Source organism: Mastigoproctus giganteus, chromosome 6, assembly GCF_048544385.1.
Source record: "Mastigoproctus giganteus isolate SK-2022 chromosome 6, ASM4854438v1, whole genome shotgun sequence".
Taxonomy (NCBI): Eukaryota; Metazoa; Arthropoda; class Arachnida; order Uropygi; family Thelyphonidae; genus Mastigoproctus; species Mastigoproctus giganteus.
In genome coordinates, this window is record NC_143580.1 from 116,976,333 (window position 1) to 116,994,464 (window position 18,132).

The 18,132-nt window shown below is 36.3% G+C and overlaps 1 protein-coding gene across 2 annotated transcripts in view; it reads right to left on the reverse strand.

Moving 5' to 3' along the window:
• Positions 1-1,283: 1,283 nt before the first annotated feature.
• LOC150084527 (junctional adhesion molecule 2A-like) overlaps positions 1,284-18,132 on the reverse strand; it is a 204,347-nt gene continuing 187,498 nt past the window's right edge. For both annotated transcript variants that reach the window (XM_090375291.1, XM_090375290.1), the window contains 2 exons: positions 5,456-5,687; positions 1,284-2,259 (listed from right to left, as the gene is read on the reverse strand). In XM_090375291.1, the coding sequence (XP_090231417.1) occupies positions 2,135-2,259; positions 5,456-5,687 (357 nt within the window). In that variant the 3' untranslated portion in view covers positions 1,284-2,134. The remainder of the gene's footprint in view (positions 2,260-5,455; positions 5,688-18,132) is intronic.

Consider the following 18,132-nt stretch of genomic DNA (forward strand, 5'->3'; position numbering starts at 1 on the left):
AACCAGTCCGAGTGGCGAGACTTTATAATCGCTCTAAGTACAGTCTTAATGCGAAAGGTATTGAAAGGATTAGCAAAGCATTGGTCACCATGTTTCTGGGAAAGAACAGTTCTAAAATGTAGAGTGGTATCATAATCTCACATACATAATGCACAAATACTTCTCCTTTTCTGTAAATTTCATATAAACAACAACGAAGTAAGGTGATATACGTCATCACTTTTTGTTTTTTAAATATGAGCTAAGAAAGTCTGAAACTGTCTATAAATAATACAGTATAGCTATATTATGATAGCCACTGTAGGCTGTTATTACAGTTTGAGCGGTTGAACTTGTGTGCTATTTGCTGGCAAAAGGAGAAATCTTTTGATATCCCCACCCTCCAAGAATTAACCCAAAGAAATGCATAAAACGCTTTCTTGCTTGGAGGGACCAGTTTATTATATCTGTTCGTTTTCTTTTTGCAAAATTCGTACATTAAGCTGAGTGTTGGGAAGTGTTCTTCGAAGTCCAGCTGGTAATAACAATGAGGCTTGCATGCAGCTTAATGCAACATTGATTTAAACCAAAATTGTTCGTCAGTCTTAAATGTACTAAGTTCACGATCAATGTCGTTCTGTCCTACATTTAATACAAAAGGTTTCCGTGCTGTGATCTAAATCGCTGGAATGGACACCATCGGAGACTATAGTCATGTTCATAAGTAACGCATCCCCTTCGAATACAAAGTGGTTTCACCTATAACAACGTGTACCTTTTTAAATTCATGGGCAACTGTGATATACTTTTACTTTTTCGTTTTGAAATTCGTATAAAACTTCACTGCATCCTCCATCTTTATCTAGCAATCAAAATAGGCAAATAAGTAACTGATAATTTTTATTAAAATATGCCATTTGCCTTTTGATATTAATAGCCGAATCCTCTGCCACAGATTTTCAATGGGATTAAGATCAGATTGAGAAAGCCAATCCAATCGAGTCACCGAATCATCTTGATTATATTTGAGTTGGCTAAACTGCAAAGGTTTAATCCAATTTTTAAATTTCACCATAGAATTGTCTTTCTCAAAAAGGGCAATGAAATTCCAGTGCTCAAACGCAAATATTTTTGAGAAAACATAAGGCAATGAGTTACTTTTGAACATGGCTGTGTGAAATGCGAAACGACTGGTCTTTATTTGAATTCTGATAGTTGCACAGTCACGATAATTTGAGGATAGAAGAAGGAATCAATGAATGAGTCAGTGTTTGTGGAGCGCGGCTACCATAGAAGAAATTGAATAAAACTACAACAAAGTTTTATTGATTTAAGTTACCATTCGACATATTTTTCAACTTATACAGAACTAAAGAAACCACTGTACACCATACAAGATCACTGGTCTCCTACACCGGTGTACAAGACCAACTCTGCTGACGTTTTTGGTTTGTCTTTTTTATAAAAGATTTTAATTTTCAGCAATGTTTTAAATGTAAAGTGATATCTAGTCTAATGTTTACTAATAGGTTTTTAATAAAACTATTTTGACCAATATTTCAGCAGAAGACTTTCCCAACGAATCCTTCGTGAGGGATGTTTTGATTTGAACCGCTGACCCACATTACATCGATGGCTACGAAACGTTAAAAGCTGTATCAATGAAAGTGTCGTCTGTTGAAGCCTATAAGTACAACTTTTGAATCATGACGGGTCCAACTTAAAAACGTAGTGATGACTAGAAAACAAGCATGGAGCCGAACGCTGATAGTCAACACTTCTAGTTACAAAAGTGGGAGGCTTACAAAAAAACAAAACAAATCAACAAAAATAAAGACGTTTTCTTCAAACGAAAACATTTGAAAAAATTCAAATGAAGTCTATCACGAAGAATTGTTTTCAGCTCCCTTCTCTCATGATTTTTGAATTATTTTTTTCTCGGTTCGGTACAAATGTGTTCTGCTATCTTAGAACAGTGATAGTTAATCTAGTCAAAACGATACTCCACCAGCTGCTCTTCGCACCAACGGTGCCATAACTGATCCGTGACATTAGCTCTGAACTGCACTATGTTAGCTGGAAAGTGCCCGAAAGTTGTCGTCTCAAATTATCACAGTTCGAAATGCATTTTGGGAACCACACTGTTATGAAGACTTTAACAATTTCCTTGAAGCACCTGACATGCTGGAATGAGACTTCTGCCGTTAAAGACTGTGAGAAGAACAGCAGTCCACACCATCCACCGAACTGGTTTCACTACCCTTGCTGCAGTGTTTCGAACTACAAGAAGAAAAAAAAGAAGAAACAATTATTTTTCTCACAGTTATCTTAAATTTTTCTTTTTATTAACTATCAGTTATTAACTCCATTTCTTATATAATTAGATAACTATTATGAGGATTATTTAATGTGCCTCGTCCAAAAGCTTATTCCGTTTCTTGATGGCTCATCTCAGAAAATTTTAAATGACTACAAATATTTGCAGAATGTACCTGCCCAGCTATAGAATCCAAATCATTCTTGATAACCATGAATGCAACTTGTATCAAAAGAATTTAAGTTGGCATCACCATTATGCTGTCAGAATCTTCTGGCACAATAAACAAATGGAAGTCGTTGGCCAGAGCTGTCTAAGGCCATTTCAAGTTTCATTTTGGACGTATAATCGATATTTTTCAACAGAAATAATCACCTGATTTTAACGTTAACCGAATATAATACAGCCACCTTGTTCGAAAGACTTAAACATGCAGTATTCAGAATGCAGTGACGTTATTTCAAATGTATTATTAATTTTTAAAATTTAATGATTCGAACTTGTCTCTTGCGACATTTTACGAACAATCCATAACGCATTGTGTGCGCAAACAAACTAGATGACAAGGTCCGAGAAGAGATATCGAATGGAACTACAAATGTGCACTCTTGTGTTGATCAAAATAACATTGAAAGCATTTAAAATGATCCGCCGAGTCCTTTACCTATTGTAATAAATGTCATTCTGAGTGGGCGTTTTCTTATACGAAAATCGATTTAGCCTGTTCACCTTTTAACATTCACTCGTACCAACGGTTGTAAAGCAGCAGTTACAAACCAAAAAAAAAAAAACACAAACGGAAATCTTGACCAGCAACTTGCTATTAAAAATGTTGTGCGTGAAAGATATACAGCGAAATGATGCATGATAACTTAAATTCTTCGGGCAAAAACCAAATTAAATGAGGCAAAAGAACAGAAGTCACATATTTGAAGCGTACATTTTACTATATTGGATGTTTTAATGTTAATATGCTGAAATAAATCCTGTTTTTATTAGCATTCTTTGAAACTTTTATATTGATTTTATATTGTTAAAGGTTTATTTTTCTATAACAGGTCCAAAATGCTGTAGTCATCCATTTTGTTCACGTGCATAGATAAAGTGGTAATGTCTTTCCAGATTAAAGCTGCTCGACTGGCATATTATGGTTTTAAAATAATTCGTACTTTTAATTAGTTAATATTAAACTAATTCAAAAGAAAAAATTGCGATTTTTTTGCCAGGGTTATGCAGCATAATACTGTATAACCAGTAACTGTAAGGGAGAAAGATAGCTTTTCTTTTTGAAAGCCTTAGGTTTCAGCGAGCTAAAATATTCTTTATCATCTTTCTTCCATTACCTTATCTTATAAAGCCGCCTCCTTTGAAGTGTTGCACTGCCGGCAAGGAAACAGAGCCCGAACCACCAAAAATTTGTCTACCAGACGTCTAGACATTATTTTATTCGCTTGAGACATAATGGTATTAACAAGCAATGCAGACATAGGCTCCTTTAGAGGATAAACTCACATTTGTTGATGTTTGCGTCTTGAAATAGTTTAGATTCTCTCTGAAAGTGAAATGAAAAGTTTCCCCACAACCTCCTTTGATAGTGGACAAAGAATTTCAGTTTAAAGATATTGGCTGTTGGGTGAAAGAATCATAACTGGAATTTTTGAACATATTTTTCTCCATTATGTCGCTCCGATACCTTGTGTATATATATATATATATATACATACTGATCTTCAGTTATATATTAATCCACTTTCCTCAATAACAATCCTTGAGCCCTTTCGAAATTGACAACTAACAAAAGTTGAATGTTTCTGACAAGGTCATGCTAAGACAACAAAGGGCCTTAAGGTACCATAAGGTTAGTTTGCAAAATTGTAAAAAAAAAAAAAAGAGCCTACATATCAGCTGGGAAGGCTGCAGACTTACCATCATCAATCACTCCAGTTTGGACATTGGAATCGCAACTATTTTTTTTTCCAAATGGAAGCAGGCATTATAATCGCAATAATGCACCCACTGAGGGCAAAAATTAACAGGAAGCGCAACGCAAACCTTTAAAACCAATCGCGGAACGCGTTGATTTTCTCTTCGTCATGCGTTTTATTTCAAGAACAGAGATTCTTGTTTTTCACTTACACTTTCTTAAAATGTTGTAAGTTGCGCTGTATAAGAGATTCTTATATGTTGCACCTTATTTCTGAATATATTAAATACTGAGCAACAGCTTAATGTACGGTTTGGCATGATCTGAGAATAACTTTAAACCACGTTTATGATATTCTCCTTAGGTAAGGTGTTTCAAAAAGGATGGAAAGGTCCTCAGACCGCGCTCCACAGTGTCTCTCTTGGGGAAACTTTTATGATAACCCTAGTTGTCAGATAACAGTTCTTGGTGGAACTCCATCCTGAAGATACACCCCAAAAATCAATTAAGAGGGCCGGGATCTGCAGACCGCTGTGGCCTACCGATCAATCTCTGTCAAAAGAGTTCGTCCCACCAGCACTGGTGATGTACGACATGTCTATTTCTTGGACTTTTGATAAGTAGCTCTCCTACATCCCTTTGCTTAAGTATTTACTATCCGCAGTAATCTGTTGTTCGAAATGCTTTGAAACTGCTCAAATGTGTATTTTTATTGTAGGAGTTGCATTCTTAAATTTTTTTTTCCTAAGAAAAAGCTTCTTCGCTAAGACCCATTGCAAGAAACTTGGAAATTCCTTAACCACCCCATCCATTACTGTCCACAGCTCATCTTACCCAAGTTTACTAATTTCGTAACAAAAATAAAGTGGACCATTTCGTCAGCACAAAGTATAAAACAACGGCTCAAGACAGCTAATGCAGTCTACATTAACAAACTTCGAATAAAATTTGGAATTTTGCCAATTATTCGAAATCAATTTGGCAGAATTCATTACGAGTGTTAAAATGAACTCCTAAGAGCATAATGCTGAATTATTGAATCGAATTCTTGGACATTGTGCATTAAAATGAACATCTTGAAAACTGGGTGATAAAATAAGAAAATAAAAAGCTAAATCTCGCTCAAAATGGATTTTTCCACGCGGAGAAACCTTAGTAGCACTTTGAATATTGACAAATTACCGCTGGTATTCCAAGTTGAGCTGATAGTAATTAAGGAGACAGCCGAGACTTACCTCTACTCATGTTCTCTGTGATCTGAAGTCCAGAATTCTGTTGGCGTCCTCCAAACACTAGTTCTTCATTACTCATGGTGTAGACACGAGAAATGGTGGCTGTACACTTTAGTTTCATATTTCCTTGGTGAAAATGTTTGTTGCTTACGATGAATCGCAGTCCGAGGCTCGATGTTTCAAGACCGTCTGCGTGAAGGGTCGTTGAATATTCCGTCTCGTATTCTGGCCCGGCCTGAGGAAAAAAGGAATAGCGAATTAGTACTTGAGATGAGCAACAGGGCCGGAAACAATTAGGAAAATAATAATACCATTGTGTTTGATGGATGGATTAAATTATGTATCTTTAAATGCAATGATCCTTTCGGATATCACTTGTTGGTTTTCGACCACAGAAAATATTGAGTATAGATATGATCTGCACCAATTAACGTGGGGGGGGGCGCTGAAAGATGTAGAAGTGCTTTGTTGGATACTGAAGAAAACATTCGTTATTGTCCCTCAATGGGACCATAAGATCTATTTACATTTCGGTTGGTTTCATTAGATGAATGAAACCAACCGAAATGCGTGTAGATAAGCAACAAGTTTAATTTCGTTGATAATGCAAAATGCATCGCAGTAATCGTACAATTGGACATTAAACTCATTCAACAGTTCAAACAGGCTGCTAGAACAGACGATGGTTGTTTCATCCATAACGTACAGGAATTCTGCAAGTAGGGACAAAAATATAATTCCATTGTATGCCTTGGTCTAGCCACATGTTGTGTACTAAAGACAAGTTTGAACACTCCCTTATTTCAAGAGCACGTATATCTTCTGATAAAGATTCAGCGAGGAGCAAGATTCATATATATAAAAAAGAAACATATCTATGTATGCGTGTAGATAAGATTTAGCTACAGGAAAACTGTCCTCCAGAAGGAACATAATTTAAAGATGGCATGTAAAAGCCAACATGGTGTTAAGAAACCCTTGTGCAGAATTAACCAATAAAACTCTTAAATATATGAAACATTAGAGAACATCAAACATTTTCAAACACTCAATTGCGTGAGAAAAAGGCTTCAGCTAAATCACTAAAATACGTAGGATCTTACAATGGTCTGTATGGTAACAGTTAAGACATCCATAAATAGATCTCCTTATCCGAATTATGATTCTCGCAGTTATATAATGCCTCTAAATATATCAAGATGAATCACGTTCATTGGGTTTGCGGGCTATTGTTTTAAAGGTTCCTTTTATTTCTCTGCATCCATTCCACAATTATTCGCGTGATACATTACAACGTTTGCGGAAATTTGTAATAATGCTGAGTTCTTGTAGAATGTCTGCATCTCACCTTCTATAAGTGATGTTTTAGCTGTAATAAGCAATTGAAATGGGAATGTTATTCCGCAACCTTCAACAGAGTGGGCCCGTTTCAAATGTGGCAGTGCGTGATGCTAGTACTTAGGATGGTCCACATTTTGTTTCCAGTGAGTGAAATATTTTTCGCATTCTTTCCTGCACATTTCCTCTTATTATATTTCCCGTATTTTTTTTTCTTTTGAATTGTTCTCAGCAATATAAATCTTAGAGCCGGCTTTCCTTCACAGCTTTTCTCGCAAGGGACTCTTACACGCATTCTGTCGGCAGGTTCTAACGCGTAACGTTTCCTATTCCATAACATTTTATGAGTGGGCAATAAAACTTGATAGATGATGAATAGTTCCTTTGAATTTGAGGAACTAAATGAATAGTCCCTTTGTAATTGAGGAACTAGAAGCAACGGAAGGTTATCTTTAACGAATTACTCAATAAAAACTCAACTGTCTTTATTCAGGATTGCACCAACAGCAAGAAGATAACTATATCATAACGATTATTCACCACTCATAAATCCTTATCTTAAAAAAATATATATAAATACTTGCTTACAAGGCATTGCGACTGTTGATGAAATAAGCCGAGTTTAATGAGATTAGATTTCTTTATGCGATGGTTGAGTCATATCAACAAAACCAAGAGCGATTCAAATACACAGTTCAATTACCTAAATTTAAACTATGCGCTGCCATGAGGTTAAATGTACAGAGTCTCTTATAATGAACAAGAGGACGCGTTAGCTGTCCATAAGCGAGGGGAGTAATCCACAGCGCCAGCTACAGCATGGCGTGGCAGTGATGGGTGCATCCATGCTGTTCTGCTCCTTACAGTGGAGGGAATTTCTCCAAAACAAATTCACCAGCATATGGGAAACGTGTACGTTTAAAGCTAGAGGTTACACAATGTATGAACAGTGAAATCGCTACCTCCAGGATAGAAACCTGGGAAGATGGCAGTCTGTTTTCACAGAAGAAAATGTTGTCATAGCTGACGACGTCATCAGGGCAGTTCAGGATACAATTGATGATATGCTCTGAAATCTGAATATCAATCATGGTCTGCCTGAACCACACGGAATTCCAAAGTATCTCAACGATGAACAGATGTAGGGTTTTAGGTGCATCAGCATTTTAGACCATACAGCGCTGTACATAATGTTTATAAATTTAGTGTGTTCTTTGGTCGATTTGTTGTTTTCTGGACGAAAAACCCAAGTTTCCGGGGGAAAAATCCACGCTGCCTTCACTGGAGATCGCCTAACTTAGCCACATTGTGAAAAAGACCCATAAGAATTCCTCGCGTCATTGACGATGGGATTCGAACTCAGATGTTTTTCACCCAGTATGAGGAGGACGGCGATGAAGAGATATGTTTCCAAATAGGGCTGTATTCAGAAACCTAATACGATATGAAGAGAAAGGAAATCTGGTATACAGATGACAAATTCCCTAAATGCGGTTAAGATATTAAGTACCATTTACTGGTAACAATTCTCGTTTTCATTCAATTCATAAAAAATACTTTTTGTGTCAAAGAAAATAAGGCTCTGAGGTATCACTGTATTGTGTTTGTAAACTGTATTCAAATGGTACGTTAGTTTGTGTTTCTAGATTAAGAAAGAAAAGGGAGTTTCGGGGGGGGGGAATCTTTAGCAAACATCCGAGACAGGCTCGATAACGTTGTGAAGAAGGCCCGTCAAAAATTCTCTTTTTGACGGGACTCAAACTCGGTCCTTTCCCACACAGTGAAGAAGGGCACCGATTGTAAAAGCCTGGTGCTATCAGTGAGGGTTTTTAGATTAGCGCAAAAGCAGACGAGAAATAAGATGAATAAACGGTTGAAAAATTCTACAAAATTCATAGGAATTTTCTAGAGATTTCGTAGGAATTAACTCTAACGTTGATAAGTGGGCTTAAGAAATAACCATGTCTGCACGTTTTGCTTGTGGTCCATGTTATTTAAGGGACAGAAAAATAAAAATCAATTGCTTTAACTGCATTCGATTAGATAATGGGATCCTTCTGCTCCAATGAAGACCGAGGCGGGTCTTCGACGCTAATGATTGGATATACGCCCAACTTAGAGACAAATACCATTATCTACATTCCTGCCTGAGTTGATAATATCTATTTAAACCGCATAGTATCGCCCGAACAAGCGAATCCACGTTTACACTTAAAAATCTGAGCAATCACTGGGACAGCTGTTTCGAAGCTACTGGTTTATCACCTGGAGGATGGTCTCTATTAGCGAGCGTATGCTAAACTAAACGGAGAATAATTTATTCTAAGTGAACAACTGTAGGGCTTAAAGGCGCACATAACGGTTGTGTCTAAGTGAACAGCCAAACACCGCTTAGCTGTTCACTTAGACAAAATACGTTTTATTTACAGTTTGGCCCATAAAAATTCCTCGCGCCTTCGACGGGATTCGAAATCAGGTCTTTCCCACCGATGTAGGGAGGACAGCGATTCTACCAACTGTCCACCCGCGAGGGCACTAAGGGAGTACTGTACTTTAATTCGATGTGAATGTGTTTGGCTTAAGTTGCTAACACAGAAAGTAATGGAAAAATGGAGATCCGTGCAAATGCAACCTGATGTGCATACCACATTGCCCATAATGAGATCATGCTGAAAGTTTAGTGTGTTAATTCCCCATTCAAATTATTCATATCTAGTCACAGATGAACATTACCCACTCTTATATTCAAAGCCATCTAAATGTGTACCTTGTTGCCAGTTTATTTTCTGGCTGCCCATCCGCCTATCTGAAATTAGATTCGCGTGGAAAAGTGTTTTAAAAGATTAACATTACTGTACAATTGCCTACACGGAACAAGTATGCACGCTATCTCAGTGGAAGGGCTCACGAAATAACGGCAGCTGAAGTTCGGCCAATAGCCGGTCTTATGTTCTATTTATTATGTGATTAGTTAACCCACTACGACCGCGTGTACAACGTAAAAGCATTCCTCACTGCCACGCATAAACACGTAATGCCAAGTACACACACAAAATCCCACTCATCTCATAGATCATAAAGCAGAACATCGCATTTAAAAGGATGACCTAACCACTTTAACATTCGTTGCTCAATAAAAGATGAATGATGCATCCACTTTTGAACAACCCACAAAAGAAAGACATCAAAGGAAATGCATGCATGTTCGGAAAATTTGAAATTTACCAATTAAACTTAAAGCATCACGAAAAGTAAAAATTAACCGGCGTGTTATCGTATATTTCGACATAATGTAAAGTTAATAGAAGTCTATTTAATAAATCATTTCTAGAATCGGTTGTTCTATAAATCTGTACCGATTTCTGTAGAAATCTCTCAAGTGAACTTATCTCTTTTAGTATTATCTGATGAATATATTTGGAAAATCATGAGTGTGCTGGAGAACACAGCACTGACACACACCCCATTTTTCTGGGCTTTCCGCAAACAAACAATAGACTGCAGAAGGTATGGTCCTCCACTCCTACAGAATGCTGACTACGTGGGCTACCAATGAGATATAATTAACCATCAGAGAGTTAATCACCACATAAGTTCATCTCAGAGGTATTCTGTTGAATACCTTTGAGATGAAATTGTGATTAATTCTAGCATTTTAAACCCCTTTTGAAGTTTTAATCCCCTGGAAACCATATCCCGTTTAACTTGGTAATGGCTGATTTTACCACCAGGGATTGATTTCCGTGGTATTTTACAGAATCCATTTGAAGTGGAAGTTGTTGAATTTCCAGGACTGCTTTGGCCTTCGCACTTCCACAAATTAATAAATGTTCGATTTGTAACTTTTACTCGTAAATAGTTTATTTTTTTATTGATACATTAAGTATATATATATTATACCTACATCAAATTTGAGGAGCTGATGGGTTAACGAGAATTGCCACGACTGATGTTACTGATGATGGCTCAGATGAAATCAATAAAGACATTTTTTCTCAGGTCCAAGAATTAACTGAAAGTATCCCCAGAACGCTTGTTAATAAAAGATCTTCGTCGCTCTCTAGTCTTCCTCAGGAAGCTAAGTCCCAAAAGGAGTCAAAAAAAAAAGAAGTCTAAAGCCGAGATTAAGAGTGGAGAAGCAGGAACTTCTAAAAAACAAGATAAAACACTGATTCTGTTACAAACAAGAATAAAAATAGTGGTGGAGGTATTAAAAGGTAGTTGAAGGATGATAATTGCAGAAAAATCTGAACATGAAGGTGTTGAAAACGTAAAATAAATACGAGTCGGTTAAGGAACTATCTTTTTGATGTACATAGTCGAGTTCAGACAGCTACAATGAGAGTAATTGTCAACCTATGGGTATGTATAAATAAGGTGCTTTGAGCGACCATGGTTTAAGCCCATGACTGATAAGAGGTGATAAATGAAAATTTGAAAATCGGATGCCCTGTTCTTAGTAATATGAAGCTTAAGAAAATAACTATTGCCCTCGTGGATAGCACTGTTGGTAAGATCACCATCCTCTCCACACCGGGTGTAAAAGACCAGAGTTCGAGTTCCATCGATTACGGGAGGAATTTATGAGTTTTCTTGCAATGGCCGAGTTATTCGGTCTCAGGCGAGGGTAGCATGGTTTTTTTCTCCCGAAAACTGGGGTGTTTGTCCAGAAAACAGAAAAGCCACAGAACACACGAAATTTATAGACATTATATAAGGCGCGGTATGGTCTAAATCGCTGATGCTCCTAAAATCCTACTACTGCAACAACTACGCTACATAACTATTAGGGTCGGGGGAGGGGGTTCTTGTGGAGGCCCAGAACAATGATATCTCAAAGATCAAAGCTTGTTACAGATCTTTGAGTGAGAGAAAACAATAAGTCCATACTTTAAAAACAACTTAAATGCTTTGGAACCAATTTAAAGAATGAATCCATTCTTTAAACACTTTCAAAAACATAAAGAACGTTAAGAATCCTCTGAAACATTAAGAAATTAAAAAAAAATTGTTATTTCCTACGCTTTTTAACAACTACCTACCATATGTAGCAAAGTGTGCCGGGTTTGATTAAATTTAGTTATTTAAGCAGCTTACTGTTGCCACACTGCACTGTAGAAATTGGAAATGCAAACATAAACATGGTCCTATTTGGAATTTCTGTACGAAGTAAAACAGAACGGAAAATAAAGCTCCTTGTTCTACAGCATTTTGCACTATGCATTCTTACCATTTTCAGATTAGTTCGAAAAGTGGTAAGAATGCAATATGCAGTCTTACCATTTTTGGACGCCTCTCTGATTTTTCTAATAAGATCAATAAATCCATAAGCGGTAGTCGCTAACCTTTGTAATAATAACAAAGAATGAAATATTATTTTTGCATTCTTTTATCCAAAAGCATAAAAGAGGAGCATAAAATTTTTCGAATTCTGTGTGGTGGAAGAAAATGGTTGCAAACTTTTTTAACCACCTTGCGTAGTTCATGGAATACGTTAGCTTTCAACACCTGTCACTTTCCAAATCTAATGTACAAACAAAATGGTTAAGTAGGTCCTAATATTAGTTCAGCAAATATTTCGACCACCGTGCCCTTAATCTTGATCTTTTCTTATTGTTTCGGAATAATTTGAACACTGGAAAAGTACCATGAGCTGACAGTGGAGGAGAGGACTGAAATTGCTGCACAAATTTCACGCCAGTAAGTTTCTTGAACATAAACCACCCACAATGAAGAACAAAAAAACCAACTGCGAAGAAGATTGATGAAGTGGGAACAATGTATAATCTATCAAAATCTAGCAGACCTAGTATTCAAAGAGGCCTGCCAATTTGGAACTTGTAAGAGGATACCAAAAGAAGTCCAAAACAAATTTCATAGAAAGCGAATTTTACAAGTTAAAATGCCTAAAACAAGATTAAATAACATCATAAAGACTTAAATAGAAGGTTTATCATTCAGTGTTGCTACATTGATTGAGGATGACCCAGATGGAAAATTGGAATTTGCCGAAAGGTTTTTGGCCGTGAGTGTTACAAACCCAGTTATCATTGACAATGATTTGTGCGCTGATGAAGTCACGTTTAAGCTAAACAGAACGGTTAATTGTCATAACTGTTTATTCTTCTTAAAAACTCCAATCTACTCTTTAGGATTTAAACGCTGCTGCCTTGATAATCTAGGCTGTAATTGACATAGAAATTTTCTGGGACCTCTTTCTTTGAGTCAGGTAGCTTTCTCGTGACACGAGAAGGCTAAAAGACAAAAGCATACCATTAATCCAGCCTAAAATCAATTTCATTTCTTTTTATGCAGGATGGCGCATCAGTTCACTCAGAAAAAAAAAAAACTGTCTGCGATTTATTAGAGGGCCTTTGGATTGGACAGCGGGTTTCCACTGAATAGGCACCCACCTCATTATCCGTATTTAACACGCTCTGATTACTTTTTGTGGAGAGTCTTAAAATATAAATTATTTAGTAGTAAGCACAGGCCTAGAGTTTCAGCAGTCAATAATTGGAGAACATTTCTGAGGAACTGTGGGGGCCATATTGAACAAATGTAATCTTTTTTTAAAGTTTATGTATCCCCATTTCTATTATGGTAGCATTGATTAAAATACATATTTAAAATAGTGTTGTCATTTCCAGCCAAACGTGTTCCCTTACTTATGGCCCACCCTGCATATATGGAGTAAAATTCCATTGTAAAATCAGAATAAAGAGTTTAAAACATGCGCGCTTTCCTCTCTTTATTTTCTATTCACGCTCTAAGTAATATTCACCGAACAAGCCCATAACAAGTAAATCTCCAGATTAACTTGTCATACCGTAGTAAGGATTCTTTGTCAGTTCATTCATCTATTGCATACAATATTTTCCCCTTCAGAATAAATATCTTCTCTGGAGAAGAGAAACAGAATACCAAGTAAGACCTCTATATCTTTGTAAGGTTTCTGCTTTGGATTATAGGAATCTCTCTCTCTCTCTCTCTCGCGTATACGCATGTTAATAATTTGAAATTTTCATCACGAGAGCGGACTAGTCCAACATTGACAAACTTATGTCAGCTCAGCTTTATATCAAAAAATATCTATTATATTCATTATAAGTCACAGAACATAATTTACTTTAGAAAAGATTCACGATGATTTAAAAACTGAAGAAAAAATATATTTGAGCGACATTCGATGCAAATTTTCCATAGAAATTTAGAGTAATTCACTAAATTATAATTTAAGTTTTGTGTAATTTAAGGGACCATCAATGAAGAGGTTGGATTTAAAAAAATGAATTTTTTTTTATCCAACGTTTTTGGGAGAAAAAAAAAAAGTTAATATTCTCTTGAAATATTTACTGTTATTATTCTCATTTCATCTGTATTAATGTTAACTGAATGATGTAAATGGGGTACCTATTGTGTATACTTTTTCTGAAAGAAAATGAAACTGATTCGGTCACAGCATGGAAAAGAAAAAAAAATATGAAAAATCCCTTCCATTCCAACTGGAAGAATACTTTCATATTTATTCCTTCTCTACATATTGTGGGGAAGCATCCTATCCAGCAAGATATTAATAAAGGCCAATCGCAACGGTTATCAAAGAGCAACAAAATTTATTCTAGAAATATGACGTCATAGCACGAAATAGCTATTACGTTCACGAGCTATGCCAGTCCCACAATTCCATGTTACTGAAACTGGTACAGAAAATAAAAATCCACATTGTTGAATATGATCATGAGATGGGAATTAATCCTCATAACGCAATGCCATAATTTACGAATTTTGTTATTTTTAATAGCGGGCGTTATGTTAACGGGTATATGACACCCAATGGATCTTACTCGTGAATAAAACCGTCCCTTTAAGGCCACAAATAAAGGTGATGATTTTATTATTATTCGCTATAATTAATAAGAAAATATTGCCGAAAGGTGGTGCTGTGCATTTAATGAGCATGAAACGTAATCATACGCTTTATTTACCTAAAATGGGTTCGGCACTAAGATAAACAATGATCACGCTTCCGGAAGCTGATAAGAGCAGCACGCAATAACTTAATTTATACTTTAAAAAAAAGGAAAATACAAGAAACGCACGTTGAGGCTTTGGATATTAATACACACCCTAAATCCTACGTGTAATGTGGATGGGATGGCTAATGAAGATTAGTTCAAGTTCGCCGTGCTTCTCTTAAGCTCAGTAAAACGTCAGAAATTTATAGAGTGAAGTGCATGTTTGTGTATGTGTGTTGACGCTTTGTAGCTTAATACACATACTAACTCCTTTGTGCAATGAAGGCATTTAACAAGTTGGGATGGAGTGGTGCAATTTGTGCCAAAGCACCTTAGGCCATGAAGCATCAATATATTGTGCTTTGTTGATATTAGTGGTGTTTATTCTAGGAGCGGCTCAACTATTGGCTAAAAGAAATCTAGAAATCATACATTTCTTCCGTCAAGATAGAAATCAATCCTAGGCCTTTTCGACTTGTAGAGTGAATGAAATTCTTAAGCGAATCGCATTTCACCAATCAGGGTGACCAGAAAGGTTACAAATAAAATTGCACAATTTCATGGGAAAAGTAGCCCAATTTTCTATATAAATTATGTTATCAAAAGTATTGAGGTACGACAGAAGAATCGCAAATTTAGAGAGGTGTTAGTTTGAATTTCCGTCTGAAACTGTAGAAATTCTTAAGACCTCTTCAACCGGAGCCGTAGTTAGCTAATCTTAGAGAGCGGGGTTTTTCCTGTGAACTATTCCGATGTTTTAACGTGCACAAAATGCTAGTGAAGGCAAGCTCGAAGAGATAATGAATGGTAAATGGTACCAATGGGAATGTGCGATTATCTGGTTTTAAGTGAAATTTTAAGATGAACGGTATACTGCATATCTTTGTTCAATGATGGATTATGTATTTTTTTTTTTTATTTCGGCTAAAAATATTCAATTTTATGAGCAATTTTAAACTACAAACAGTAATTTAAAATTGAATTATCTAGCCGAAAAAATCGCTATATGAAAATTTTCCGGCTACTCTTATATAATTGTTCAAGTTAATCTTCATTAACTTGAACAATTTGTTTTAAACCTGGACTGTTTTATCAATTTTTATCTTTAGGTGAAAAGGTTCATGCAAGACTGCAATATCTGATTTCTATCATGGTCAGGAAATACTTTCGATTTTAACTCGGATTGAAAATTTCTGGAGTGTTATTGGACAAAACATTGCCAATAAAATGCCAATAAGCAAGAAACCATTATTCATGTCTAGTACCATGAATAAGGAACAATTATATCAAGAATCTGATAACATTCCATGACAGACAGAGACAACCCGGTAATTAAAGCTCGTTGTAGGCCAATAAAACACTAATATCTGCTATACAAGACTCAATGGTATCAACAGTATTTATTTGCTGCTGGTATAATTTCTTTCCTTGTTATTATTACATAATGTTAATTTCAGACATTGATCGCAATGAAAAGACATTTATATGGCCTACAATATATTTCTGTAATTATTTTAAGAAAATCTACCATGATGCAATCACTGTACAGCGATTAACAGAGTCAAATGTGTGACCAATCCAGAATGATCACAATAGGAGTAACAGCACCAACCTAAATCAATCAAAATGTAACTAAGAAAGCTCGAATCCTTTGTAAATCCAGTCATATTTAATGGTCTAGACTTTATCTTCGTCCATCTTTTCTCTTTGCAGCAAGTAACACCAATAAACGCAACTGATCATTCTCGAAGGCGCAATAAGGTGGTGGTGACAAATCGGCATTTGCCTTTGACAAACTACATCACAAATCAGAAAATTTCTGAGGATTTGTCGATCTCTTTGTGGGAATAATTCCGGTAGGTGATTAATCCCCAGCGAACTGATCGATTACAATAAGTTAATTCACCGAAGCCGTCATATGAAAAATGTAAATCAAACCCTGCGCGCGCGCAGATAATGCCGCATTCCTCCAGATAATCGATGGCAGATTACGTGGAACAATGTCGCCACAATAAGGAAGACAATTTTATGTTAGTACTCTTGAGGGGAAAAAAATCCAATTACTCTCGAAGTCTCTTTGAATAAGAGAAAATAAATTCTCTTCTTGTAGTATTTTAAATGGTTTAACTATTAGTAAATGTCATATTGAAAATTACAGAATATTAACAGTTCATTACGTTGAGCACGAGGAGGACGAGATGTGCCATTATTATTCGAACAACACGATACACGAGGTAGTGTGATTCTACTTCATTTTTTTTTCTTGTGGCTCTTAAAAACTGCAGGTTAGAAGCGTTTCCAGAATTACACCATCCATCATTCTGAATCACTAACTGCCACAGCCACTGGAGCCGATCACCAACAGGCATAGCAAGAAAACATAATCGTGCTTTTCGTATTAGATGTATTATATAAGATTTTTTCGCCTTAATTTGAATGGGCTGCTTTCTTCTGGTTGCATAGAAATCGCCTATGATTATAAAACAGTTGTGTTTAGAAAGGTTTCTCCACAGCGAAAGAGTCTAAAATATTCAGTTGCATCCCTATGCTCGAGTTTCAACCTTCCAGTTATTTTATAGAAAGGGGAAGAGGAGAATACGCGTTTATGAATAACCATTCATTTATTTTTGATTAAAACTGTCTCAACAGCAGTTCTGCGAGGGGGGGGGGGGAAGTTTGTTAACTAAACACACTTATTGAAAGTGGTATAAGTAAACAATGCACATAAATAGGGATTGATTCTTCAGTAAATTTATCGATTTTCAACTTAATTGCATCTGAACTTTCGAGCATCATTAGCAAGACAATTCTTGGTCAAACGGCCACAAAACGTTTCCTTTGGCCTGACATAAAAAGGAACAAATATATAAGGTACCGCAACATTAGTTTAACATGAGGACTGGACCTTAGACCAATGATCTACCGTATGGTTCACATCGAGTTTGTCTTTATACTGATCTACAGAGCATCAGGAACGAAGAGCTTGCCTAATATCAAAAAAGGAAACTGTATGAATGGAGTTTCAACAAATCTTTCACAAAAACTTGATGGGTTTGACGAAATGTCAGTAAACATGAGGACATGTTAGGAGATTCGCGGATGCCAAACTCGACCAGCGTATTCCTTTGTTTCAACAATAATTGGAGAAATGTTGTTTATCGTGGCAGATAAGCCACTCATCGGTGGCTTTTGTTTATCACGGAATCGATAAATGCATTTGATGGTACGTTCCTGAGAACATTGATAGTTCAAGTCCTGAACCTTCCCCCCCCCCATGCTTGTTTGGTTCGTATTACCAAATAAGCATTATAGTGGAATTCACAA